Below are 25595 nucleotides of genomic sequence, written 5' to 3'. Positions count from 1 at the left end.
GAGCTCAATTACCGAAATCGAAGGTTTTGTTTCAGCCCTTGAATGGCCGTTTCAGGAACGCATTCAAAAGGACACTCAAGAGGGAATCATGTCCGCAAACCTTATTTCGGAGCCCCGAATAGAGTAAAGATCCCATTGGACACGGGCCAGGTTCTCAGCGAGCATCGCCTTCAAGACCCTGGCTTAGCATGGCCTGATAAGGTTTACAAGCCGATTCAGACATAGAGGTACGCGCACACTGATATTGTAAGCAATTGTAAAGATATTATGCCATGGCCGGTGGGATAACAAGAATGAGGAGGTGCTGTTTTGTAGCCGAGACTACCGAGGTGAGTGAGATTAGGCCTATAGAGGAATCAATAAGGACAAGGCTATTAAGACGGCAGAATACAGAGTAATCTCTCTAAAAATCACCGAGCTTAATATCTTGATACAATAATAATTAATAGATGCACTCTGAAGTTGCGATGATTGGCGGCAGCCTTGAATATGTACGGGTAAGTAAGGTCGGATAGCTGAAAGGTCAGTGGCATAGCTCGCCTGGCCTGCATTGGCGCATCAAGATCGAATGTTACAGTGGGATGCGCCTCTGAGGGGTTAGCGCTTTGGCCACTAAATCTTATTCGCTTTTGACGCCTGACACCGAAGCCACGATTCAGCTTCAATTGACCACGGACAAGCATTATGCCTGAAATGACGATATCTCGGCAATTGAGATCGCCGGTACCATTCTTTCCCCTCTATTGTTGTTGAATGCCTACGTCCTAGGCAGTGCTGAGGTATGTTTTGATGCCATTGATCACAGCCTGGACAATGCTCTCCTCAATAGAGCCATCCTGCCACGTAAAGCCAAACCCAACATACTCCTCATTGTTCAGCACACAAACCACCAACGGAGCTCCTCCAGCATATGCGCATCGGCTCAACAACACTTTTCCTCGATGCCATAATAGTTTGGCATCTCCCTTGACGTTCTTAGTCTGTGGAAAGGTCCCGAGTTTTGACACCTCAAAAGATTCTCCGCGAGGATGGCCGATTGATCCGGTCAAAGCTGCGCCGATGTCTGGAATAAGCCTGAGCGCAGCGACATTTGCATATGGCTCTCCGGAAGGCGAGGCATTCGCAAAATACTTTCTGGTAGCCTGTTGAATTTTCTTGGCATGATTCCATATCCCAAAAGCACCTGCGCTTGAGTCATCCGAAACCTGATCTAGGTCGGAGCGAAGAAGCTGGACTTTGAAGGCATCAATGAAGTTCCCCATGACTCCTTCGACCATCTTTGGTGGTAGGTCCGATCGCAAGGTTACTGGAAGGTTGCATGTAAGAACCTCCGCTGTCGCTGGGAGATTGTTGTACAGCAACCTTGCGACAAGAGATGGAAGAGCCGCAGTTGGTGCTACCCTGTGCGTCTTGCAGTCTTGCACAAAGCGCTCCATGGTATTTGATGGAAGCGAGAGTGATTTATAACGTGTATTGCACGGTAATGCAATGGGAACGCCCCTCCACTCATTCAGCTCCGCTGCATTAGATGCGGGTGGGCTTGTTGGAATTGGCAGAGGGTGAAGCTCCTCGAGGGATGGAGCAATCAGCCCATCATTTGAGAATACAACGTGATCAATTGCTTGTTCTGTGGAACTGGAAGAAATGTCACAAAGAGATTTTTGGAACGAATCATGGAAAATCTGAAGGCCAGTTCCATCAGTCATCGAGTGATGGGCAATGAATGAGACCGTGAATCCTTTGCTCAAATCATGGTCCTTGAGTATTACCAGTCTCCAGACAGGTAGAGTACCATATTCAGATTTGAAGTTTGTATTGTGTTGGCGCTCAAGCAGTGAATCAAGCTCGTCGTCTGTTTGATCTCCGGCCAAACATGGCTGACCTCGGTCGACAAAGGACACAACTTTCTCGAGATTGATTGAGGCTAGTCGTCCCCAGTACGGTTCTTCCTTCTCAGGAATCACTGGAATCGCGAACAGAATCGGATGCTGGGTGAGGACTTGTGATAAGGCGCCGTAGACGGTCCCTTCCAGATCGAAGCCAGGCAAGACCTGTGTCGGTGCGTAGTGTGCAGATAGACCAGTATTTGTAAAGAAGTCTATATGGTGGGCGATTGTTGAGAGCTGTTCGAGCTTGCCTACGCTCTTTGTTAGCAGCGTTTGGATGAAGGTAGGAGGAACTGTTTACCAAGCGGGCGTATCTTCTCCAATTGCCGTTCCGTCATGTTGAAGGATGTTTGCATAAGTCATCAACAGGATGATGACTACTGTTGCAACACCGAAGCAAGGTAAACGGCGAGAAGCACATGATGTACGAATCGAATCTCTTTCCTCCCAATTCACGCGATGTGGTAATGTCGAAGTACCTAATCTCCAACCCCTTTGCTGCGAGCATATGAGCAAGAAAGATCTGAGAAGAGGATCGTGTACCCTGAATTGAGTAAGTTATTTATTTATGCGCGCAAAGAATCTAGAACGATCCTTCAAGCCTCTTTCAGGGGTCCACGACTTGGCGGGACAGATAATGGGCTCTTGCCTCATTGACGATAGCTTCATGCACAAGGCAAAATCGACTCAAATCTTCTCATTCAAGGCCAGTATCCACCTGAAAATACTAATTGAACTAAGGGACCCATCGTTTGCAAAATACGAGTTCTGGAAGATGAATGCTCGAGAAAGACAACACAGCGGGCATATACGTACCTCTTGCTGCACGTATCTTCTGATATCCTTTCAGTTTTTTTCAGCAAATAGCTGGCTCATCTCGAGGTGCTAATATCTTGGCTGACAAGAATCGAGCAGTGTCATTCTTGCGAACCTTCATCATTTTTCGTCGACATGACATACCCCTTCCCATATTCACAAGCTGCGAAGCTTGACTCGAGGATCAAGATACCTCGTCCGACCTACGACCATGACCTGGCACCACTGTTGGACTCTGCTTCATTCCCTGAAGAATTTGACCTAAACTTGATGCGTGGAGTCGCGAGTGGTGAACAGGAATGCTCTCATGGCTCATTCATCTTCAATGCAGAGACTGTCCTCAGTGATAACCCGCACTTGAGTCACACGGAGCACTCAGTTCCTGGACCTGACAATAATACAATTACCTTGTCAGTGTTCGCTCCCAAGAACCCATCAAAAGCGCCGAGGCCAGTCTTGTATCACATTCACGGCGGCGGGATGGTCAGTGGTGACAGATTCACTGCCGTCACATCTGTGATTGATCTTCTGAGAGGGATCGATTGCGTTGTTGTCTCCGTGGAACACCGTCTTGCCCCGGAGACGCGCGCGCCTGGCCCAGCTGAAGACTGCTATGCGGGGCTTGTGTGGATTTCTGAGAATGCTTCGAGTCTTGGAATTGACCCAGCTGCCATTGTCGTGTTTGGGGTGTCTGGAGGAGGCGCCCTTGCAGCTGCTACGTGCCTTATGGCTCGTGATAGAAAGCGCCCAGCTATCCCGATCAAAGCTCAGATGCTTTACTCGCCTCTCTTGGATGACCGATGTGAGAGCTTGGCTGATCAGCAATTCGAGTACGGCAACCCTGCCAGTACAGCATGGCTTCGTGCCATTTGGGATCTTATCCTAGGTGATGCACGAGGATCAGAACATGTTACACCGTATCAAGCGCCTGCAAGAGAGACTGATCTTTCGAATTTGCCCGCTGCATACATCGATGCTGGAGAATGTGAAGTCTTCCGCGATGTCGCCGTCGCCTATGCTACCGAGATGTGGCGAGGCGGATCAACATGCGAACTTCATATCTGGCCTGGAGCTTGGCACGGGTTTGATATGATGGACGATCCCAAGATGCCACTTATTCACATCGCTAACATGACGAAAGCTAATTGGCTTCAGAGAGTCATGAAGAATACAGGAGATGAGAAGTGTAGTTAAATACAAGAATTGAAACTGTTGGTAGCGATGTAATGGTCATGTCCAAGTGCGAATAAATACTTGGTGGAATGTAAAAAGACTGGAGCATAAACATTCTCACTATATTAGCAGGATTTAAGAGAAATCCAAAGGGAAAATCCAATTGGCTAAATGTTGAGCTTTGTGAAGATATTATTTATTGGGGAGTTGAGGCGATTCTGTCTATTACTACTTAAACGGCCATGATCGTCCATCTCGAGGAGCCCTTTTATCTTAAAAACCTAGACCTAGCCTATGAACTAGAACCCTTAGGGTAATTGAAAGCTACTATTCACCGCTTGCTGGTATGTCTTGACAACTGACACCGGGGCCCTTGCTACATCTCTCAGTGTCTCTGGCCGCGGCACATATTAGCTCCTTGAGCCATGCCACTGTGTTGAGCTCGTTTGGTTTACGGTCCGGAACCCTGCCGATACATGTATGTCCCGACTTCGCCATGTTGTCGTACTGCTTGAAGTCGGCCGACATCATGAAATTTGCAAACGCGGTTATTCTTTCTCTCTCTGCTTCTGTCAGGGACAAGGAGACTGGCTCTTGAAGCCCAGTAAGCGGTACATTGCTCTGTCCCTCACTGCCTTTTACCTCTAGGGTCTCCGCCCCAGCTTTTTGAACAGACTCGTTGTTATTAGCAACTTCCTGGAAGTAGCTCGGTCGACCATTCTCGTAGATAATCTGCATGTTGGGGTCTTTCAGATACTCTCCCTTTGGAGCACTGGTCCATTCTCCAGTCGCTGTCAGGGCAACACAACAGTGCCACGGGGTAGTAAAGCCCGTCCTGGTGTTGAGCAAGCTCAAAGAAATTTTGTTCTCACCAGTGGACTGGTGGATAGATAGACGGAGGTGGTTAGGGAAACCGTTCTTGACAGCAGCGGCGAAGGCCTATGAATAGTTAGAGACCGGGTGAAGAGATGTAACTTATGCCACTCACATAGCCTCGGATCAACATCTGCTTCGCAAGATACCTCACATCTCTGCGATATGAATTTGCTGTTCGTCCATTGCCGACCGGGAAAATATGCTTGAGATCGGATTCTAGGAACCGCCGATACCCAAGGTAAGTCATCTTGGTGTCGGGGTCTTTCTCAATCTCTTGGTCAATGTCGATGTTGTCTTTGCCGAAGCGGTTTAGAAGGGCTCGGCGGAAATTGGTCGCATTGGCGACATATGCAATCTCATGCATCTCAGCTGGCAGAGGAAGGTCGACCAAGTCTCGGATCCTGGAAAATGATATGTGCTGGAAGCGTTTATCAGAAGCTAATTTTCGAAGCGCCTCCCCGTAGGCCCAAGTGTCACGATCGGGAATACTCAATAGGTCGTTGTAGACAACACCATCTGAGATGATAGTGCATCGAGCGCCAGGCTGGTAGATCTCGCCGATGCGGATGCACATAGTATTGAGCCGATCTAACGCAATCTCCTCCGCTTTGTCGGGCAATATGCCAAAAACCTTGTAGGCTTTGTTCGCTGATTTGAAAGGAAATGCTGGTAGGCACATCTCAACTCTTGTCCTCGCAGCCACGAATTTGCCCACGACGGACAGAAACTTGGGCCTACCGGCCTCAAGCCTTTCTTTGCTGTCGCTGAATTTGTTCAAGGCATACTCGAAGATGACATCCAAGATCTTGGAGGAGACTGCACGCACAGACGGATCTGCGTCCTGCTGCTCTGCAATGGGTCTTACCGCTCCTGATTTGGTAATGTTGGACTGTTCCTGGACGGAAGCATCCGAGACAATTCTGGAAGTCACGGTCATGCTGTGTTGGTTTGCGAGGGCAGGATACGACGGTATGGTCTGCATGGAGATGGGGTATGTCTCGAGACTAAGATGCGTCGAGGCAGCGCGGCATCCGTGTTGGGTTTCAAGATGAACCACTTTTCGTCAATATGTTGGATTTGTGGTGGAAATATGCAAAGCGGTTAACGTTTGAGCCCAACTACAAGTTTCCGAGGATATTAAGTATGAAGCCAAACATGTGCAGGGTCAAGCCTGGGCACCACAAGAAAGTCTTGATGACCAATTCAGCCAAAAGATTCGACCGATCTGACGATGTTCTGGTGTCGGGTATGGAGTGAAGTGACAAGCTGCAGGAACATCAACTGTGCTGAATCTATGATTCGATAAGCAAGGTCTCGTATCGCTGACAGGGGGTTCCAGCGTGGCTGTGACAAACTGCGCACTGGGTGTCCACTTGAGGCTGATTATATGCTCACGATCCGGGGTGATGAAGCGTCGACAGGGGGAACTGAGCAAATTACATGCATCAAGACGCTAAACAATGTGCTCAAATGTCGTGTCACCCATTATTGATTGTGTGAAATTTTACGCAAGAATGTCATGTGAGCTTCTGGGTGGTGGCGTTAATCGAAAAAAAAAAGAAAGTTTGTTGTGAGCGAGAATGAGTTTGTTTCTTATCATACCATGCATGTTTTGCTTGAATTCTCCGGCCCTGCGCCGAATTGAACTCATCTCGAGATAATGCGGGTCCTTGGAGTCTCTTTAGGGTAAAGAAAATAAATTACTAAAATTTAGAAATTATTATGATAAACTCATCTAAAGCCACACCAAGATTTCTGGCGCCTAGGATCAAGGTCTCACATATTCGTTACGTGTCACTTTGTTGGTTCAATGACAAGATAAGGTTGACACTGTCAAAGTCACCACAAGGTCTCTGTGTATCGCTCACTAATCTTGGAAATTCCCCCTCTGTTGCTCAGAATGGTTGGCACTGATTCCTTGTATGGGAGGAGACTTATTCCCCAGATACTTGATCGCCTGGCGGCGGCGGATCCAGAACGTCTTGTCTACTCCATTGCCAGCCTTTCTGACGGTACCCCAAAGTTTAAGCATATAACTGCACGGGTCTTTGCACGGGCCGTTGACAAAACAGCATGGTGGCTCCATAACCATCTCAATGAAATGAATGGAGCCCCCAACGGCGATCCGGCAAAGGAGCATGCTGTAACACAGAAGATCCAAGCTTTGGGTTACATCGGACCTCGTGAGTACACACTCAACTTTCAAGAATTACATACGTAGATCTCACAAAAGTTCAGATGACATTCGGCATGTGCTCTTGACCTATGGTGCTGTCAAGGCCGGCTGTGCTGTAAGTTGTCCCAGAACCCATTATCGTACAAACGATGCTGAATGACTTCAAACAGGCTCTCTTCCTTTCACCCAAGAACAACATCACTGGTGCGTTAGCTGTTCTCAATGCTTCTGATTGCAGTATCTGGGTGAAGCCCCGAGAGCAAGCAATGCTCCCCCTAGTGGAAGGGATTTTACAGGAGAAGTATATGAGAGTTCTCGAGCTCCCAAGTGTAGATGAGCTTCTGCACGCCGAGTCAACGGAGCCATTCGTGTTTGATAAGGCTTTTGAGAGTGCCATCAACGAGCCATTTTGCATACTGCACACTTCGGGAACTACTGGCGTGCCAAAGCCGATTCTATGGACGCACGGCTTGATCGGTACCATGGATGCCGTGAGACTGCTGCCTCCTATCGAAGGTGATGGTGGGTTGGCTCCTTGGACGGACAATTGGAACGAAGGTGATAGGATCTACTCCTCCTTTCCTATGAGCCATGTAAGTGTTCCCGCGGGCAATCTGAGCCAGCTAACCACGGAGACAGGGAGCCGGTGTAATTATGGATATACTTATGCCTTCCTTGTTCAATCTTCATTGTATTCTTGGGCCTTCGGGCGTCTTACCCAATCTCGGACTTATCGAGTCACTCACTGGTCATATCGACATATGGAGTATGGTACCTTCACTTGTGGACGAATTAGGCGAGAACCCAGAAGTGTTGGCCAAATTCAAGTCAGCAAAGTTCATTTGTGCTTCTGGCGGTCAGTAGACTTAATCCATCCCAAATTGACGTGGGCGTGGATCATTGACCCTCATCTACAGGCCCCGTCAGCCCCGTCATTGTCTCCAAGGTCAATGAAGTAGTCAGGGTACTCAACCTCACAGGCACAACGGAAGGTCTCTTCATCGGTAATCTTTGGGTTCGGAGAGAAGACTGGCACTGGTTTGCTTTCCATCCATACTCAGGGTTTGAGTTCAAGGAGGTCCAGCCTGGCGTATACGAACACTGGGTGCACCGAAACGAGCATTGGGCTCTATTCCAGGGGATATTCTATACCTTCCCTGACCAGAATTCAGTCAATCTCAAGGATCTGTACATCAGACACCCGATAAATCCAAATCTCTGGGCCTTCAGTGGTAGAAGTGACGATGTCGTCGTCCTTTCCAACGGTTACAAGATCTCTCCCTTGGACACAGAGGCTTTGGTCACGACGCATCCTGCAGTCGAAGGTTGCCTTATGATCGGCACTGGGAAGCCTCAAGCAGGTCTTTTGATTGAGCTCAAGGACCACAGTGATAAGAACAACGAGTTGTTCGACAGCATCTGGGCTATCGTTGAGAGGGCAAACAACTCCACTTTCCAGAAGACTCGACTGCAAAGAGAGTATATAGCCTTCTCGGAGTCAGACAAGCCCTTCATCCGGACAGACAAACAGACCATCAAACGCCGCGCCACTCTAGATCTATATGCAGACTTCATCGATCGCTTCTACATCTCTAGAGATGAGGAAGCCGAGGATGAAGATTTTGACGCATTTTCGATTGACACTACGTCGATTGACACCGTGAGAGAATCGATTTCTCATGTTATGCAGTCTGTTTTGCCAGAGGTTGACGATTTCCCAGCCGATGAGGACGTCTTTGACCTCGGCTTGGACTCTCTTCTCGTTTTTCGAGTCATTAGAATTATTCGTGCTGTTACAGGGCTTGAGGAAAAGCTTGCTCCCCGCCATTTGTATGCCCACCCAACGATAGACGAATTTTCTGTCCAGCTTCTCAAGATATTGGAGGAAGAAAAGTCCAAGAAAATTGTGGTGGAATCATTGAGCGATACGGAAACAAGCAGAACGGCAGAAACACCATGTTCAAACATCGAGTCTGAAAATATGAAGAAGATTATAGCTGATCGCAAGCGACGCCTGGGATCCAAGATGAACCCGTTCGATGCTGTCAACCCCAATCACTACATGGGTCTCAACTTCTACTTCGCTCTTCGGCCAGGCGTCAGCTTCGAAGAAGCCTTTGCTAAGCTACAAGCTGGACTCATACGCGCATTTGAGATCATTCCCGAGCTTGACGGGAAAATGATGCTTGCCTCTGAGCATGAGTTTGGGTACAAGAAAGGCGAATATCGCATTACGATTCCTCCTCACCCGTTACCAGCTTCTTCAAAGCCGAGGCAACTGGTGTACAAAGATCTTTCTCAGGTCCTTCCGTCGTTCGGGAAAATGCGTCAAGCGGGCTTCTCGCCATCCTTGTTCAGCGATGAGCTTGTCTTGGATTGCCCACCTTTCCCTCCAATGCCAGCAGATATACTTGTCGCACAAGCCAATTTCGTTGAAGGGGGGTGTATTCTGGCCACCAACTTCATTCACACCTGTCTTGATGCTGTTGGCGTCATGGTGGCAATCAGAGTATGGGCCGAGTGCTGTCGGTATCTTGATGGCGATGAGACGGCTACGTGTGAGTGGTTCGGCCCTGAAAGCTTCAATCATGATCTTCCTGAAATTCTTTGGGAGAAGGAAGGATATGCGAAACCGGTTCATGAGGTCGATCCTGGCACTTGGGGCTTTCTTCCATTCACGCCCGAGGTTGGCGTTGACGTGCGCAATAGGACAGGGTCTCACGACGAGACCATGGCTGCTGAGAAGTCTCATGCTAGGCAGAATACTCTCCCTCCCCCCCTTGCGTTCCAAGGAAGCTCAGTATGGCCCGCTGCTCCAAGCGAACGATCGCTTAGCACTACAGTCTTCCTTCTTTCGGGGGAGAGCATCCACAGACTCAAGCAAGAAGCTTTGGCGAATCCTCAGGCCAAGAGTGTCTCTACGTCAGTGATTGATATTGTGCAAGCGTTCTTCTGGCGTGCATCGATCAGATCTAGGTACAGGGTGGCTAAAGAGATCAGGAACCAGACGTTTCAGCGTGACGAGCTGTCAATTCTCGAAATGCCAATTGATGGTCGGCCTTACTTCTCGTCACTGTTGCCGTCGTCCTACATGGGCAGTTTGCTCGTGATGAATCGCCCAGTCATGCCTATCGAAACACTCTGCTCTCCTGAAACAAACATCTCACAGATTGCGTGCGTGATCCGAGAGGCAGCTGCACGAATCACACCGTCACTAGTCCACGACACATTTACTCTACTGCGCTCCATGACAGACTATAGCAAACCTGCAACAGCAAACATGGGTCTTGAGCACATGAACGCCATGATCTCCAACATGATGCTGTTTCAGACAAGCGACATCTCGTTTGGTGATGGATTCTTTGAGGGGGGTAGCCCGGAAACGATGCGGCCACAGATCGAACGTGGTCATAGACGTTTCCGCTTCTTGGTCATCTCTCCGATGCGAAAGGATGGTGGCGTGGAGCTCGTGCTCGGAACTTTTCCGGAGGAATTAAACATGCTCATGAGTGATCAAGAGTTCACCAAGTACGCAGTCTTGTTGGATCATAAGCGAGCTTGAGCAGACTGGACAGTTTCGGGCATACGAAATAATCTATATAGATAGAGATTTATGATAGAGATAAGATTCTCCTTGCCCGTCGTCTAAATAGCCTCGAATCTGAGCCACCCTAAAAAATGGAAATACTTAGACGAGTTTAGGATAATCTATGATAAGTTTAGGGACCCCTTTTGATCCGATGCAAGTCCACATTCGCTCTTTAGACGGTGGCTGTTGAAACGTCCAGCTATGAATCTCAACAATATTTTGACTCACAAGGATAATATAGCCCTGTCATGCAGCTCAAACTAGCTCTGCGTCAACACAGGGGGTCCTCAAGACAGCGCCACCAACAACTTGCTCATACCCGAGCAGATCCAAGCGCTAGTCCTGCACATGCAAGCTTCATCCCATCGCATGCCACGATAATCTAGACAATTAGCTATCAAGGCTTGGCGATACGATAGCACGGATCTACAAGGGTTGTGTGGATACGATAGCAGGTGGCTGGAACGAAATTGTCGCTGTGTTGGTGATTTGAGAGAATTTGAGCTAAATCTTGATTGGTGGGCATCAGCATGATGTTTATACCAGTAACTCAGCACCAGGTAAGGGTTATTTTGTCAATCGACTCTCTTGAGACAGGGTAGTAAGAATGAGAAGGTATTTGTTCTAGATTTGCTTCTACTGTAGTCTTTTTGCCGTGGCAACAATACCATCGGTCCTTTAAATGTGAAGTCGCGGTTTTGCACTCCTACCTCCGATCTTTTCCTTTCCATCACGGCTGCCTTTCTCTCCTCAATCATCCACCAAACCTGCCCAGTTTGTATTTGTTTAATCTCAATCTCTAAAGCCATCTTCGAGTAGCCTTGGCACAGTTGGCGACTGTCCCCCCCATCATGTCCTCCACGGTCGATTCCGATATGAAAGGGCTACACCAAGTCCACGACGATCCCCACGATGACCTTGAAAGAGACACAGAAAGTCCCGTCAATGACGTGGTAGACGCCAACTTCCAACGTGGTGTACAGAACATCGAGGCCGTCACCCTCTCATGGTCCAGAACCGCGCTGATGGTCGCCTTCGTCATCATCTGGCTCGTCTACTTCGTCCAAGGTCTTGTCTCAGGTATCAGCAGCGCTTTGATCCCATATGTTACATCCGCCTTTGCAATGCACTCTCTCACGCCGACTACCAGCGTTCTGAGCTCTGTCATTGGAGGTGTCACCAATCTGAGTATCGCAAAGACTCTCGACATCTTCGGCCGACCTCAAGGCTTCTTGTTCTGCGCTACTCTTGCAACTCTTGGACTTATCATGTCGGCCGCCTGCAACAATGTTGAAGCGTATGCTGCGTCTCAGGTCTTCTACACTGTCGGCATCAATGGAGTTGGCTACAGTCTTAGCGTCTTTATTGCTGATACTACCTCTCTTCGGCATCGAGGTCTTATCCAGTCCATTTGTGGCTCTCCCAGTATCATTACCGCCTGGCTGGGTGGCCCAATCTCTACGGCATTCTTGAACGGCGCGGGTTGGAGATGGGCCTTCGGCATGGAGAGTATCCTTGTTCCAGGTGTCACCATTCCCCTGTTCGGTCTTTTCATGTATCATTACCTGAGAGCCAAGAAGCAAGGCATCCTCCCAAAACGAGAGACACAAAGCATTTCTTACTACATTCGCGAGTTTGACGTTGTCGGTCTTCTCAGCCTCTCTGCCGGAGTTGCTCTTTTCCTCCTACCATTCAATCTCTACGCTTTGCAGGCTAAAGGATTTGGCTCAACAATGATCATTTGCTTCTTTGTTTTCGGAATCCTCCTTCTAATCTTCTTCGGCATCTGGGAAAGGTTCTTCGCCAAAGTTTCCTTTATCCCTTGGAGATTCCTCCAGGATCGGACAGTCGCTGGTGCTTGTCTGCTCTCATTCACTCTCTTCTTCAGTTACATGTGTTGGGGCATGTACTTCAGCTCCATCCTTCAGGTCGTTAACAACCTCAGTGTCACACATGCTAGCTATGTGGTATCGACATATACCGTTGGTGGCTTCCTTTTCGCCATGTTTGTCGGCATGGCGATGTCTTACACTGGGAACTTCAAGGCTGTCACACTCTACGTGGCACTTCCCCTATCTATACTTGGATCTGGCCTCATGATCTATTTCCGGCACCCTGACCAGAGTATTGGCTACATTGCCATGTCTCAAATATTCATCGCCTTTGGGAGCGGCGCCATCATGATTACTGCCGAGATCGCCATTCTTGCTGCTGTCCAAGAACAGCAGTATTTTGCCGTGTCTATCGCGCTGGTCTCCATGTGTGCCAGCATTGGATCGGCCGTTGGATTGACTGTGTCATCTGCTATCTGGCAGGATATTCTTCCCAGAAAGCTTGCAGAGTATCTCCCTGAAGAGGATCTCCCCAATCTACCCATGATTGCGATGGACCTTGTAACCCAACTATCGTACCCCGTTGGGTCACCGACTCGGCTGGCAATTCAACATGCTTATGGCGATGCACACAAATACTTGTTCATTGCTGGCACCGCCGTCTGGTCCCTTGGAATTCTCGGGGTCGTCATGTGGAAGAACATCAACATCATCAACATTAAGCAGACCAAGGGTCGGGTCGTCTAAGGCTGTCTGTCGCTTGAGGGAAGTATGGTAGAAGTTGCACCAAGTGCGGCGTGTTTCTATAGCAATCAATCCAATGTACATATCAATCTGGCAATACAGTCAGATATCAGCCTGACATCAGATTTTAATTGACTCATTCTCGATGCTGACAAATCGCTCACGGTGAGTTGCTTACCCCTCACTGTCGCCATAGTTCCGACTCTTACAATAAGCCAACGGTCCTCTGATTGCAACTTGAATTTATTCTGAAGCATGCCTCCTCCTACCAAGTATGCCGTCGCATTGTTTCCAGGGTTCCAAGCCCTGGATGTGTTTGGGCCTTTGGACGTCCTAAATTTCACGTCCAAGCGACAACCTCTCCAACTCTCGCTCCTACATACGGATCTCAATCCTGTGTCTACGTTAGAAGATGACTCGCCCGGCCGTATCGGACAAAGTGTTGTCCCAACTCATACTTATGATAATGCGCCGGAAGATATTGAAGTTCTGCTCGTACCTGGCGGGAGAGGCTCACGGAATCCAGAAAATGTGAAAAGAGTCCGGGAATTTGTCAAGGAGAGGTACCCTAAACTCAAGTTCCTTCTGACAGTCTGCACTGGCAGTGCCATCGTAGCCCAGTCGGGTCTGCTCGATGGAAAGGAAGCAACTTCGAATAAGAGATCCTTTGACTGGGTATGTTGTACCGATGCCGACATGTTTGTTTCTAACCATTGGTAGGTTGAGACGCAAGGACCTAATGTCAAGTGGGTACGAAAGGCAAGATGGGTGGTCGATGGCAATATTTGGACATCATCTGGTATCTCAGCTGGTATTGACATGATCTACGCTTTCATTGCGGAGCAGTATGGACAGGAGATCGCAGATGATACTGCGGACGGCTCTGAGTATGTCCGCAACACCGATCCAAAATCGGACCCGTTTGCCGTCTAGCGACGCCTCTATCCTCTGACTAGATAGAGAGGCTCTCCTTATGGCCCACTAGAGGAGCCTCACTGTTCAAGCTTTTGGAGTAAATTTAAAAGCTGCATGGCATCGTACAGGGCTGATGGCAAGGGCAAAGCAAAACGCTCTTAGATAATTGTTCCCCACGATCATAAGTGAGATTAGATTATAGAAATTCCTGGCTCTTTTGACTAAGTTTATGTAATCCAAAATCCAAAGCCTGATAAACCTTGATGTCTATGGTATGCTCAGTAAGATTGATGATATATGATTAAAACTCTATCTCGTAGCCTGCCCACCTTTAAACGTTTACAATTGGAATGATAACCTTGCTAGGATGATCTCCGCCATAATGAATCTTGTGTTGTCCCTTGTTCTTCTCACTATCTGGCCTTGGCTTGGAGAAAGCAGCAACTTCAGTGAAACCAGGGTACTGTCCCAAGATATCCACCTGAAGGGTCTGGCCCTCCTCGTAGTCCACTCCCATACACCAGATACCAATGTCGAGCTTGACCACTTCACCCTTGGGAATCTTTTGCACCTCATCGTGAGGGTGGAAGGGGAACTGAGGGTGTATCGATCGCTTCTCATCGATCTTCCGTTGCGATGCTCGCAGAATACCCATAGCGCCATTGTGTAATGTCAGACTCGAACGATCCTTCTCGTCCATTGCATCAACAGACTCCACGGGAGTCTTCTCAATGGGGAACTGCAAGTGGCTCAACTCCTTGCCGTTCTTGTCCAGCTTGCGAACTTGCACGAAGACAACCATGTCGTCTAAATCGTCACAGCTCATGTAGAGCTCTGCTTTGGGCATTCCGATGATTCTTGTGTGCTTGTCGAAAGTGTATCGGAACTTTGCGATGGACCAGCGATCTTCAGAGTTGTAGGTCTTGATACCTGAAGATGGTGCACTATCTAGAAGTGCATCGTTGTCTCCCAGGTAGAATGAGCGATAGTCAGTATCGGGGACAGGGAAGTCAGGAAGCTCAATGTTGCTCTTGACCTTTCCTTCGTCAAACTGGAGAGTTGTCCAGCGCACTCGGGGTGTCTCTTCCCAGTCGTTGTCGATACCCTTGAGGTACTTGTCGAAGTATTTCTATGGCGATGTGAGCAGTTTTCATTTAGCTTAGAACAAAAGTACTGACCTTAAGCTCGGGGTAGCTTTCCTTCACCGAGTAAAGCTCAAACCACTCCTGATGTCCACACCACTTGATCCATTTCTTGTCACTTGCCAGCTCCATCCAGCCTCGCACAGCACCCATGGTGTGAATCTGGCTGAGATCAGAGCCTGTGATAAAAACCGGAATGTTGATCTTGGAGAAATCCACACGCTTATCGTTCCAATAAGCATTAGCCTGAGGGCTTCTGCGATACATTTCTGCAAAGTCCTCAACGCCATGCTGACCTTTGATAACAAGAGTAGTGATAAGATCGAAGTTGCTCATAGTGAACCAGCCTCCTCGGCAGAACTGCTCGCGGAAGATATCTCCGGATCCCTCCCAAGGCGCAATTGCCTTTAACGAAGGGGGGTTCTGTGCAGCAGCCTGCCATTGCATAATGGCCAGGTATGAGTTGCCAGCCATGCCGACGCTGCCGTTGCACCAAGGAAGCTTAGCAAGACCCTCGATGACATCGTGAGCGTCCTCGGCTTCTTGTGCACCCATACAGCACGCGTCGCCGTCGCTATTACCGGCTCCGCGGGCATCAACATGCGCAATTGCATAGCCCTGGTTTACCCACCAAGCAGGGTCAAGACCTTCGAACTTCTCCAGTCCACTGACGTCGTCTTTTGTCAGACAGCAGGCCCATGTGCACACATTGAAGATCATGTCAATGGCCGAGTACTTCTTGCCATAAGGAGACCAGGAGATTATGACAGGAACCTTTTCAGAACCCGTCGGGCGATAAATATCGACGTAGAGGCGGCAGCCATCACGGACAACAATTTCAACATCGTGATCAATGCGGACATCAGAGTCAAGAGGTCTCGCGTCGAAGGGTCTGGAGCCCTTCTTCAGCACTTCAGACTTTCCTGGAGTGGGTTCAACATAGCCATTGTCGCCAACCTCAGGCTTGTTGAGAGGCTTGTAGGCAACCTGAACAGGAGGCGGCATGTTGGTGACAGAGAAGCTGGAAAGTGAGGGAAAATGGATGATTAAGAAGTAACAGAAAGGTTCTTTGTGATAATTTGTGCAAAGAGGGTCTATATGAATACAATGGTTAGAATTGACAAGGTATTTGCCTGGTTGTTGTTGACAAGAGAATGAAGCGTATCTTTAAGCTCTCTTCACCTTCAATAATTATCTCAAGATTCACTGCGGAGTTGAGGGTCTAACTCACTAATTTCTGGAGCCGCGTGGTTCGGGTCGGACTAAAAGACTCCACGGGGAGATTGAGGGGAAGATCGCGGAGACGCAATGCGGTTGATCATGCAACCCCAGGCGGATATCATCATCCTTATTCCCTGTCTTGCTATTGGTTCTTCCGCTGGCTGGACCCTGTAGACCCCGCGCTAGACGAACTGTTTTCCCTTATCAAGTGGCTTTTGCAACGGTCATCTGAGTTAGTATCCGAGGTCGAGACTGCAATGAGGAGAAGTCTCCAAATCCGAACCGAAACGAAATAGGCCGGACCGAAAATTAGTGAAACACAATTAGCCTTTCGCTTCGTCAGTCAGCAAAAGATGATTCCGAACCGAGAAAGCCCTCATTACCCCAGACCTCCGCGTTCTGAGTCCCCAGATCAGAGATATAACTAAGGAACCCTTCAGCCTCAATCCATTCTTAGCGCTTCATCATCAACCATCACACTTCCATCTTCACTTCATTGTATCATTCACATCACAATCCATCATGTCTACCACTACTACGATGCAGATGGAGCAGACCGTCGCTGCTCGCTTCGAGACCAAGGATCTCGTCGAGTTTGACCCCAATGCCGTCTACGGCGACTGGAGAGATGAGTTCCACAAGACAGGCTGTGTTCTGATCAAGAATGTCATCAGCAAAGAAAAGGCTCAATCCTACTGCGACAAGCAGATTGAGTGGCTCAAGAAGTTTGAGCTTGGCTTCGATGAGAAGGACCCCAGCACTTGGAATGCTGACCATCTTCCTGTCTCCTTCAAGGGAGGTATGTATTACGGATACGGCGCTACCCACGAGAAGATGGCCTGGGAAGCACGCACCGAGCCCAAGGTTGTTGAGATCTTCGAGAAGCTCTGGGGAACCAAGGAGCTCCTGTGCTCTTTTGACGGTCTCAATGTTTCCCTGCCTAACCGCACGGATATCACTTGGAGCCCCTGGCCTCACTGCGATCAAAACCCCGAGCGCAAGGGGTAAGCAATCCTTCCGAATTACCCCAAATTTTTACTAACCCGAGCCTAAAGCATGCAAGCTGTGCAGGGTCTCCTGAACTTTGCCCCCAACGGCCCCAAGGACGGTGGTCTCATGCTCATGAAGGGTTCTTCTAAGCTTTTCAACGAGTTCTTTGCTCAAAAGCGCGAACCTGCTGATCATGAGGATGCTCCTCCTCCTGAGATCAAGTATATGGACTTGTTCATCTTCAGCGAGAAGGACGTCAAGTGGTTTGAGGAGCGAGGCTGCACTATGTACAAGGTAGACATGGAGCCCGGTGACTTTGTTCTCTGGGACTCTCGTACCATGCATTATGCTCGATTCCCCGAAGGCGATCAAATCCGACACGTTCAGTACATCTGCAGTAGGTTGTGTGCTCCAAGTTGGCCCCAAACCTAACTAACTCAAACCTCAAAGTGACACCACGAAAATTCGCAACAGAAGAAGCTCTGAAGGCCAAGGCCCTGTGCTTCAACAACTTTTATGGGACAACTCATTGGCCTCATTGGTTAGTATTTCATCAGCCTTTTCGTTATTCGTTGCTGACTCGTTTCTAGCAACATCCGCATCGCCCAGGAGAAGCCTATGAGGAATGGCGAGATCTGCCCCAAGTACCGTACAGAACCATTTGAGAAGCCCGAAAGAACAGATCAGATACTTCGATTGGCAGGTGTTAAGTCTTATGATGAATGATGGAAAATTGGGAATGGGTTCTGAGGAAGAATGATAGCCTAGATTATCTTGTTACAGTATTTAAGACTTTTCGCAATACATTTTGTTCTACATGCAAACAGTTTTCCTTTATCGTGACTGTAGCGAATGAAATATGAACAGTTACAATTCTGATTCTTCTAAAGATCGATTCAACCTTGAAAGTAGGCCCATGAGTTGGGAATCTTGGTTGTTAATCCTTCGGATCATCCTTGCAAACAAATTAGGTGGAATCTTGGGCAGGAAAAGGCAAGGTTTTTGATTCGAGTTCTGCTTACGCATAAGTCCGAATAAGAACTTCTTCATGATATTTCGAATCAATAGTTCATGATAGGCCAAGTCTGCCCAGAACTTGGCATGGGGGGACTCTCAAGAGTCTGGATCCGGTTCGGTAGCAACACCATAATCCGGGGTATGATCCGGGGTAGCAGCTCGGTTCGTGATGCCTCTAGCCTAAATCATCACAAACCGCACTAATCGTACCGAGATATCGGGATGTGGTCCCATGCGGGGAAACAAGGTTTGCGGGGAGTAGCACTAGCCAAGACCATGAGATTGCGCGCAAGGACTTCACCTCCTGTCTTGTTTTGTTATCTCTTGGCCTCGTCCGTTTCTCTATAAAGTCTGGCGGTGCAGCCTCGTTGGATTCTTCTTCACCACCATCTTCTGCATCGCAACAACAGAGAACAGCTACTACCAAGGCCAGCATCATGGATACCAAGTCCGATGTCAATCATGTCGAGAGCGTCTCGAAAGATTCTCTCGACGTGATCCAAGTCACAAAGTCGAAGATTGAGATCAGCGGAACTGTCAAACTGGTGGAAGGAAAGACCATCTACATCCCAACACCGACCGCAGATCCTCAGGGTAAGACTATGCTCCTCTTTGAGGGCTCAGCCAATTGCTGACAGGTCAGATCCCTTGAACATGAAGATGTGGCAAAAGGCCCTCGTTCTCATTGTCATCTCCCTATGTACGTACAATCCTCGATCGTCACTCAGCAGCGAAAACTCACATACCCCAAGTCTCGACAATCGGTCTGGCATTGGTCTCAGGATTCGGAGGTCTCCTGGGCTTCTACATCCCTGGCTATGCCGCCGTTGGCAAGGGCTACGCCGATATTACTCACCTCATGACTTATCCCACCCTCTTTATGGGTATCGGTAACCTCATCGGCATGCCTCTCGGTATCGCCGTCGGCCGGCGAATCGTTCTCCTCGCCGCGACAATCATCATGATCCTCAGCGCAGGTCTCTGTGCAGGAGCAACCACTTATGAGTGGCACCTTGCTGGACGCATCATCCTTGGACTCTCGGCTGGTCAGAGTGAAGCTCTTGTTCCCATGATCACACAGGTAATACCTTTTATTTTCACGACCTGACAAAATCTAATGGCTGGATAGGAAATCTTCTTCCTTCATGAGAGAAGTACTTGCATGATGATCCAACAGACTATTCAGACCATCCTGACTGCTATCTTTGTCATCTTTGCCGGGCCCATCGCCGAAGCCATCACACCCGAATGGTGGTATGGTCTTGGTGCTATCCTCTCCGGTGTCTCCCTCGTCCTCGCCTTCTTCTTCGTTCCCGAGACCAAGTACTACCGTCCCAAGGCTGCCTACCAAGCTGGCGGTAGCTCCGATGATGAGAACGTTGTTGAGGTCTGCACCGTGCGCCCTGAACTCGACTATGTCAACTTTGCCCCTCGCACATTCCGATCCGATATGAGACTCTGGGTTGGCAAGCCTGAGTGGAACAAGATTGTTGAGATTTTTACTGTAAGTTGTTCGCCACTCACGGCCCAGACTTTTCTAACTTGTACTAGCAAACATTTAGCCTCATGCTTTTCCCCAACGTCCTCTGGGCCCTTTGCCTTAACGGTCTTACTCTTGGTGTTAACATTGCCATTGGAACGACCTATGGCTCTATTGTCACCGCCCCTCCTTACAACTGGCCCCAATCATCTGCCAGCTATGTCAACGCCGGTCAAATCGTCACCTCGCTCGTCGCACTTCCTTGCTTCGGTTTCGGCTCGGACAAGCTCATCAAGTGGTTCGCGAACCGACGCAATGGTATCCATGAGCCTGAGATTCGTCTGATTCCTCTTGCTTTCCCCATTGTCGTTGGTGTCTTTACTGCCGTCTTGTACGGACTTGGTGCCACCTATCCTGAGAAGTACCATTGGTTCACCTATGTCTGGGCAGTCGCTGCGTAAGTTTCTCCCCTTTCTCAAAAACAAACTTCAAATTCTAACCATTCACAGGTACTACTTCACATTTGTCGGCGCCAACATTGTCGCTATCACTTATCTCCTGGACAGTTATCCTCAGCGAGCTGGTCCCCTCCTGGTCATTATCTGCGCCGTTCGTGGTATCATGTCATTCGGCGTCAGCTACGGAATCACTCCCTTCATTGAGCAAAACGGTTACGATGGTGCTTTCGGTGTCTTTGGTGGCTTGACTGGCGCTTTTGGTGTCCTTGGCATCTTCGTCTTCATCTTCGGTAAGAAGATCCGAAAGATTACTGGAAGGTACTGCGTGGACAAGGATAAGGCTGAGTAAACTTATCCGTAAGGATGATGTATACGAAGTTTCACCGGTAGTGCTTGTTTCGTCGGTTACTGTTTTGAGCGACTGGAGGAGTAGTTAGTGGTTAATATGAATATGATTATGATACAGTCAGAGCAGTTTCTTGTTGCCTTTTCAGCCAAGTGATGTCTCCATGAGGCAGAAAGCACCATGTTAATATATTTCTTGTATTGACAGAGTATCAAATCAGATAACAGAAGACTATTAGTACCTTGACAGACTATCTTGACTTCCGTGGAGTATAAGGTCTCGATGGCAATTATCTTCTCGGTATGTGCCTGAGTGAAACAGGCACGTACTCTTCAGTGTCAGTTACTGAAAACCCCCCATATGAGAAAGACAATGAATGCATGTAAGACTGTAAAGCCAAGATTTCACAGGTCTAGACAAATGTGAAAAAGGCCATTGGTATCACTAAGTCTCTTACTAACTACCTACGTCGTTAAGGGTTGGCGGTTCCATTCTTCTGACGCTCTTCCCAGTCCCCTGCTCCGTTATAATCACAATTGTATCTCATAAACTGAGCAGGATCAAGATTCACCTTCTTGCTCACCCCATCAGTTGCTGGCTTCGCCTGCTCCCTGCTAAACTTCTGGATCAGAGATGCTCTATCATATCTGGCAGCAAAGACTCTTTCCAAAGCAGCGCCGACCTCGTCCCTCGATTGGACGTTGGCCAAGAACGCGCAGACAGCCTCCGCATCCTCGATGCTCTGTGATGCACCTTGGCCTTGAGTAGGAAGCATGGCATGTGCAGCGTCACCAATCAGGATGGTTCGACCCTTTACCCAACGTGGCAGAGGATCGATATCTCTGAGCTGCCACAAGCCGATGTCTGGAGCTGCTCTGAAGATATCGTGGAGCCACGGAGGGAAGTCTGAATAAGCTTCTAACAACTTCTCAATGCTTCCAGGAGCTACCCAGCTGTCTGAGCTCTCCTCTGCAAGCTTTTCGTCTGGTACCAAAGCAACAATACCATAGAGCTTGCTGTTTCTACCAGGTCCCATAATCACTCTTCGATCGTGACCCATGATCATGGTTGTCTTGGGCACTCGGGGATCCAGGAGTTGGTTTGGTAGAGAGAGCCCCTCTAGATTCTCAGTTGGGATCAGCATCCGATAAGCTGACGTGCCAGTTCGCAGAGCATTCCTCTTCTCGCCTACCACAGCAGTTCTCACAACACTATGAATACCATCGGCGCCAATGATGAGGTCGCCGTGAATCTTCTCGCCCGAGTCCAGTGTCACAATGCCCTCATCACAGTCGACACTCGCGACTTGGCAACCTGTGCGAACATCTACAGGATTGCCATGCGCCTCTTTGCTTGCTGCTGCAGTTCCCAGAGCCGCTTGTAAATCTTGTCTGTGATAAAGCATTCGCTCGGCACCGAACTGTCCCTTCTGGAATGGCAGTTCTCTCACCAAATTGCCATCTGCATCAAAGATTCTGAAGCCCTGATCGGCCTGAGGCTCGGCACTCTCAAGGAAGGGATCAAGCTTCCACTTGGTGATGATCTTGCTTGCGTTGGGCTGTAGCGAGATTAAAGCGCCGACCTCGCGTAGTAGACGAGAGCGCTCAAGCACAGTAATGCGTCTATTGGGGTGTCTTAGAGCAAAAGCCTGGGATGAGTTAGCTAGGGTTTTTAGGGCCTTTAAGGTTCGGTCAGACTTACGGTTGCGAGACCTGCAATGCCTCCACCAACAATCACAACATGTAGCTCAGGCATGCTTCCCATGATGAATTTGGTATGGTATCGAGATATTGCACTTAATTTCTTCGTGCCAGTAACAATGATATTGATCTTACCAATCGCATCTTATACGGTGATGCCAAGGGTCTCATTAGGGGCCACGCTAGGTACGGTAGCATCGCTTGTTCCGAAGATCAACGGAGCAGCAAACCGAGTCCGAACCGAATCGAACCGAAGGAACTGTTGCAGCACAACCCGAGATTAGCCTGTGCACTCAACCCCTCACTTCACTAAACAAAGCTAATCCTTTACAAGATAACATGGAACATTGACACAAGTTCAGATCTATTGAACTGGCATGACGCGTGTGGCCGTAGATGAAGAGTGAACGTGGCTACTGAATTCGGTATTTCTAGTTTTAGACAGACAGACAGACTTGAAGCCTCAAGCTTGATCCGAAACCCAGGCATGCATTCTCGGGACTAGTGGTCAGTTCTTCCAAGCAGCTCAGCACGTGAGAATCGTCATCACAAGAGTTGCCATTAAGTTATTTACTCTGGATTAACACTCTCAATGAACCCATCTCAATGCAAGTCTCGTCTATACACGCACATGTAACTGGCGGGATGAAGATGAACCGAGGCGTTCTTATAGTCATGAGTCCATGTAAAACGAAATACCTAGGTACTCTACATTAGGAGCTTCATCACAATGATGATCATGACAGAGCATGCGCTGTATCTCTGGCAAAACATATGCGTTCTGATGTCTTTATGCTACAGTAACTACAAATTCCTTTCAGCACTCTCACTGTCCTTTCTCTCTAGCTAGCCTCTGCCTTGATATAAGGAATACCCGTCAACTTGAAAGCCCTCTCGTTCAGAACGGGCTCGTGCAGGGGTCTGTCGCGTACTACATGATCAGGCTTGCCGTTACGCTTGGCCTCATTAGAGCCGAGATGGCGAGCGTTGGGCCAGTGCTAGACTTGTTAGTACTCAAAACAACGTAGATGGGCAAAAATAAACTCACTGTTGTGCCGACCCTTCGTTCAAATGCATCCTTCTTACGGATGAGATCTTCTTGAGACGCCTCAGACACAGGCATGAAGCAAGTGTAGATGGCGAAGCGGTCCTGTTGGCTCTTCACCGGAATGTTATAGTGAGGGGTTCGGGAATCCCAGAGGATCAGGTCACCTGGCTCAGCCTCAACCTTGTACCACTCGCAGCCGTGTTCCTCGAGCCACTTCATTCCCTTGTCCGTGAATCCGTACCACTCCTTAGTCCAGGCAGGAATACGCTCTTCAGTACCTCGGATCTCATCGTGGAACTGCTTGCTCTTGGTGTGGCCGCCCTTTGCGACAATCAGACCGCCGTCATTGGGGCCGTTGGGAAGAAGGTTAACGAGTCCCTGGAGGCAGCGGAATCCAGGCACATCGGGGTCCTGATCTTGATGAGGCCAGGGCTTGTTCTCAGGAAGGTTCTCCCTGTTGGCAAAGCCGTAATTGATAGCATCGAAAGAAACAATGAGATCCTCCGATCCAAGAGCCTTCTCAAAAGCTCCGACAACACCAGGCTCGGATCGGACTCCCCAGACGAAGTCTTCGTGGGCGGCACCGTAGTTCAGAAGCATACCCTTCTCGTTGATGACGGGGAGCTTGTCGGGGTGAACACTTGAAGGGTCGTTTCGGTTATATCCGAGCCCGCTGGGAATTGTTAGTAAGCACTTCGTTAATGGGGACGTCATTTACTTACAAGCTCTCAATAAGACCGTACATACGGTTGGCGTAGCTCAGAGCTCGCTCCCTAGGAATAGCGCCCTTGACAACGGCGTATCCATCACGGACGAGATCATCTCTCCAGTCGCCGTACCGTCTGTTATTACCGTCAATGACGATACGCTCAAGTCCCTCGGGGCGGAGGGTGAGGGTTGGGTGCTCCTCAGTAGTGGTGGTAGTGGTTGTTGTTGCTGAAGGGGCCATCTTGTAAACTGATACTTCCTTGAGATAAAGTCTGAACCAGATGCTTCGGTGGTGAGCTGTTGGCTTGGATTGAAGTTGTAGATCGAAATTCCCATTCCTCTTTATAACCAGCTCGAAGAAGCGGCTCTTCGGCCCCACAGCGTTCAAAACATTCGTTCACAGACTAAAATCTGGGGTAATGTAGGATCAGCAACGAGTGAATAGAATGTCCGAACCGAACCAACCGAGTTCAACCGAGCGGACAAGTCTGCAAAGTGTGCAAAGTGGCTTCCATCTCGGTCCTCTACTAATCATTTGACCATCTTTACGGCGTATTTCGCCTCGCAATTGGGCTAGAACACTGCTTCCCGCGCCGAGACCCGTGAACGGGTGGCAGATCAAGAATCCCATAGGAGGCTCTAGCGGCTCAAATTACGCGACATGGCTCCACGGTAATGAACCTGCATTTACTTGTAGTGTCTGGTTTTCGGATCATGACGTTGAAGCAAGTCGTAATTGACTGTGCATACCTGGATGCTTTGCATCCCATTCTATCCAGTTGGCCTTATCTAGTACAAGAGCAATTGACTGACATGAAGCCCATGAGTCTACTGTCTAATTTTTTATAACTACATTATTAGAGATATTTGTGTTATAGCTCATGTTCGTGTGGTTACAGCGCTGTTAAACTCATATTCGTATTGGCGTTTCGCAAGGGTAGGAAGAGCCTCAGCTTGTCACTGGCGACGGAGATATCCCAATGAGATAGCTCAGTGCTCCTAGGCAAATGAGAGAGACATTTCTATCAACCTAGTCGATCTTAGTACGATATCAGGGTTTTAGGTTACCTTGGCGAAGGGATCACAAGTTGTCACAAGAAGGGGCGATTGTTCCCCTTGTAACCCAACTGGCAGCCTTCTCAAGGATGATAGGCAATTTCCGAACCTCTCACGTATGATCAGCTTACACAATGAGCCCATATCATGGAGTCCGAGCGGCTCGGCTCGGTGTGCATGGGAATGAAACCGACGAGGATGATCGTTTGGAGTTTTATATCAGGCATGCACCCACTGGCGACCTACTGCTTGGCTTTGAAACGTTCCATTCTTCTGTCAAGCCACCTATGCTGGACCTTTTGTGAAAGGTATGGAAAGCAAATGCTTTCGTCAATTCATTACTGTACAGGGTATCTAATCCGAAGTCATAATATGCTTGAGTAAGTTTGCGACAAAACTCGGAGAGTCTTTTGGCCATTCAT

At 48.7% G+C, this 25595-nt stretch overlaps 11 protein-coding genes; 6 read left to right on the top strand and 5 right to left on the bottom strand.

Annotated features, from left to right (window-relative positions):
- Nucleotides 1-764: 764 nt before the first annotated feature.
- FFUJ_10724 (uncharacterized protein) lies at nt 765-2224 on the bottom strand (the record flags this gene model as incomplete). XM_023569540.1 has 2 exons in its annotated part: nt 765-2137; nt 2188-2224. 2 exons carry the CDS (start codon nt 2222-2224, stop codon nt 765-767), a joined length of 1410 nt encoding a protein of 469 aa, XP_023436741.1.
- A 613-nt stretch (nt 2225-2837) lies between these two features.
- Nucleotides 2838-3896, top strand: FFUJ_10723 (related to lipase/esterase; the record flags this gene model as incomplete). The annotated part of the gene is made up of 1 exon (XM_023569539.1): nt 2838-3896. The coding sequence occupies one exon, from the start codon at nt 2838-2840 to the stop codon at nt 3894-3896; it is 1059 nt and encodes a 352-aa protein (XP_023436740.1).
- A 306-nt stretch (nt 3897-4202) lies between these two features.
- FFUJ_10722 (probable ABC1 transport protein) lies at nt 4203-5733 on the bottom strand (the record flags this gene model as incomplete). XM_023569538.1 has 2 exons in its annotated part: nt 4203-4814; nt 4864-5733. 2 exons carry the CDS (start codon nt 5731-5733, stop codon nt 4203-4205), a joined length of 1482 nt encoding a protein of 493 aa, XP_023436739.1.
- A 918-nt stretch (nt 5734-6651) lies between these two features.
- FFUJ_10721 (related to nonribosomal peptide synthetase MxcG) lies at nt 6652-10489 on the top strand (the record flags this gene model as incomplete). XM_023569537.1 has 5 exons in its annotated part: nt 6652-6934; nt 6990-7042; nt 7098-7520; nt 7567-7783; nt 7845-10489. 5 exons carry the CDS (start codon nt 6652-6654, stop codon nt 10487-10489), a joined length of 3621 nt encoding a protein of 1206 aa, XP_023437194.1.
- Nucleotides 10490-11367: 878 nt separating this feature from the next.
- On the top strand, nt 11368-13095 carry FFUJ_10720 (related to major facilitator MirA; the record flags this gene model as incomplete). The annotated part of the gene is made up of 1 exon (XM_023569536.1): nt 11368-13095. The coding sequence occupies one exon, from the start codon at nt 11368-11370 to the stop codon at nt 13093-13095; it is 1728 nt and encodes a 575-aa protein (XP_023436738.1).
- Nucleotides 13096-13347: 252 nt separating this feature from the next.
- FFUJ_10719 (related to ThiJ/PfpI family protein) lies at nt 13348-14025 on the top strand (the record flags this gene model as incomplete). XM_023569535.1 has 2 exons in its annotated part: nt 13348-13767; nt 13813-14025. The coding sequence occupies 2 exons, from the start codon at nt 13348-13350 to the stop codon at nt 14023-14025; spliced, it is 633 nt and encodes a 210-aa protein (XP_023436737.1).
- Nucleotides 14026-14338: 313 nt separating this feature from the next.
- FFUJ_10718 (related to cocaine esterase) lies at nt 14339-16154 on the bottom strand (the record flags this gene model as incomplete). XM_023569534.1 has 3 exons in its annotated part: nt 14339-15136; nt 15186-15572; nt 15663-16154. 3 exons carry the CDS (start codon nt 16152-16154, stop codon nt 14339-14341), a joined length of 1677 nt encoding a protein of 558 aa, XP_023436736.1.
- Nucleotides 16155-16892: 738 nt separating this feature from the next.
- FFUJ_10717 (uncharacterized protein) lies at nt 16893-18086 on the top strand (the record flags this gene model as incomplete). XM_023569533.1 has 4 exons in its annotated part: nt 16893-17374; nt 17426-17757; nt 17811-17901; nt 17951-18086. 4 exons carry the CDS (start codon nt 16893-16895, stop codon nt 18084-18086), a joined length of 1041 nt encoding a protein of 346 aa, XP_023436735.1.
- A 728-nt stretch (nt 18087-18814) lies between these two features.
- On the top strand, nt 18815-20664 carry FFUJ_10716 (related to transporter protein HOL1; the record flags this gene model as incomplete). XM_023569532.1 has 6 exons in its annotated part: nt 18815-18971; nt 19021-19077; nt 19130-19458; nt 19507-19881; nt 19929-20314; nt 20367-20664. 6 exons carry the CDS (start codon nt 18815-18817, stop codon nt 20662-20664), a joined length of 1602 nt encoding a protein of 533 aa, XP_023436734.1.
- Nucleotides 20665-21133: 469 nt separating this feature from the next.
- On the bottom strand, nt 21134-22425 carry FFUJ_10715 (related to salicylate 1-monooxygenase; the record flags this gene model as incomplete). XM_023569531.1 has 2 exons in its annotated part: nt 21134-22309; nt 22363-22425. The coding sequence occupies 2 exons, from the start codon at nt 22423-22425 to the stop codon at nt 21134-21136; spliced, it is 1239 nt and encodes a 412-aa protein (XP_023436733.1).
- Nucleotides 22426-23203: 778 nt separating this feature from the next.
- Nucleotides 23204-24358, bottom strand: FFUJ_10714 (uncharacterized protein; the record flags this gene model as incomplete). XM_023569528.1 has 3 exons in its annotated part: nt 23204-23359; nt 23410-24082; nt 24132-24358. The coding sequence occupies 3 exons, from the start codon at nt 24356-24358 to the stop codon at nt 23204-23206; spliced, it is 1056 nt and encodes a 351-aa protein (XP_023436732.1).
- Nucleotides 24359-25595: the final 1237 nt, after the last annotated feature.

This window comes from Fusarium fujikuroi, chromosome FFUJ_chr10 (genome assembly GCF_900079805.1).
Source record: "Fusarium fujikuroi IMI 58289 draft genome, chromosome FFUJ_chr10".
Lineage (NCBI taxonomy): Eukaryota > Fungi > Ascomycota > Sordariomycetes > Hypocreales > Nectriaceae > Fusarium > Fusarium fujikuroi.
This window is presented reverse-complemented; position numbering and strand designations above follow the sequence as displayed.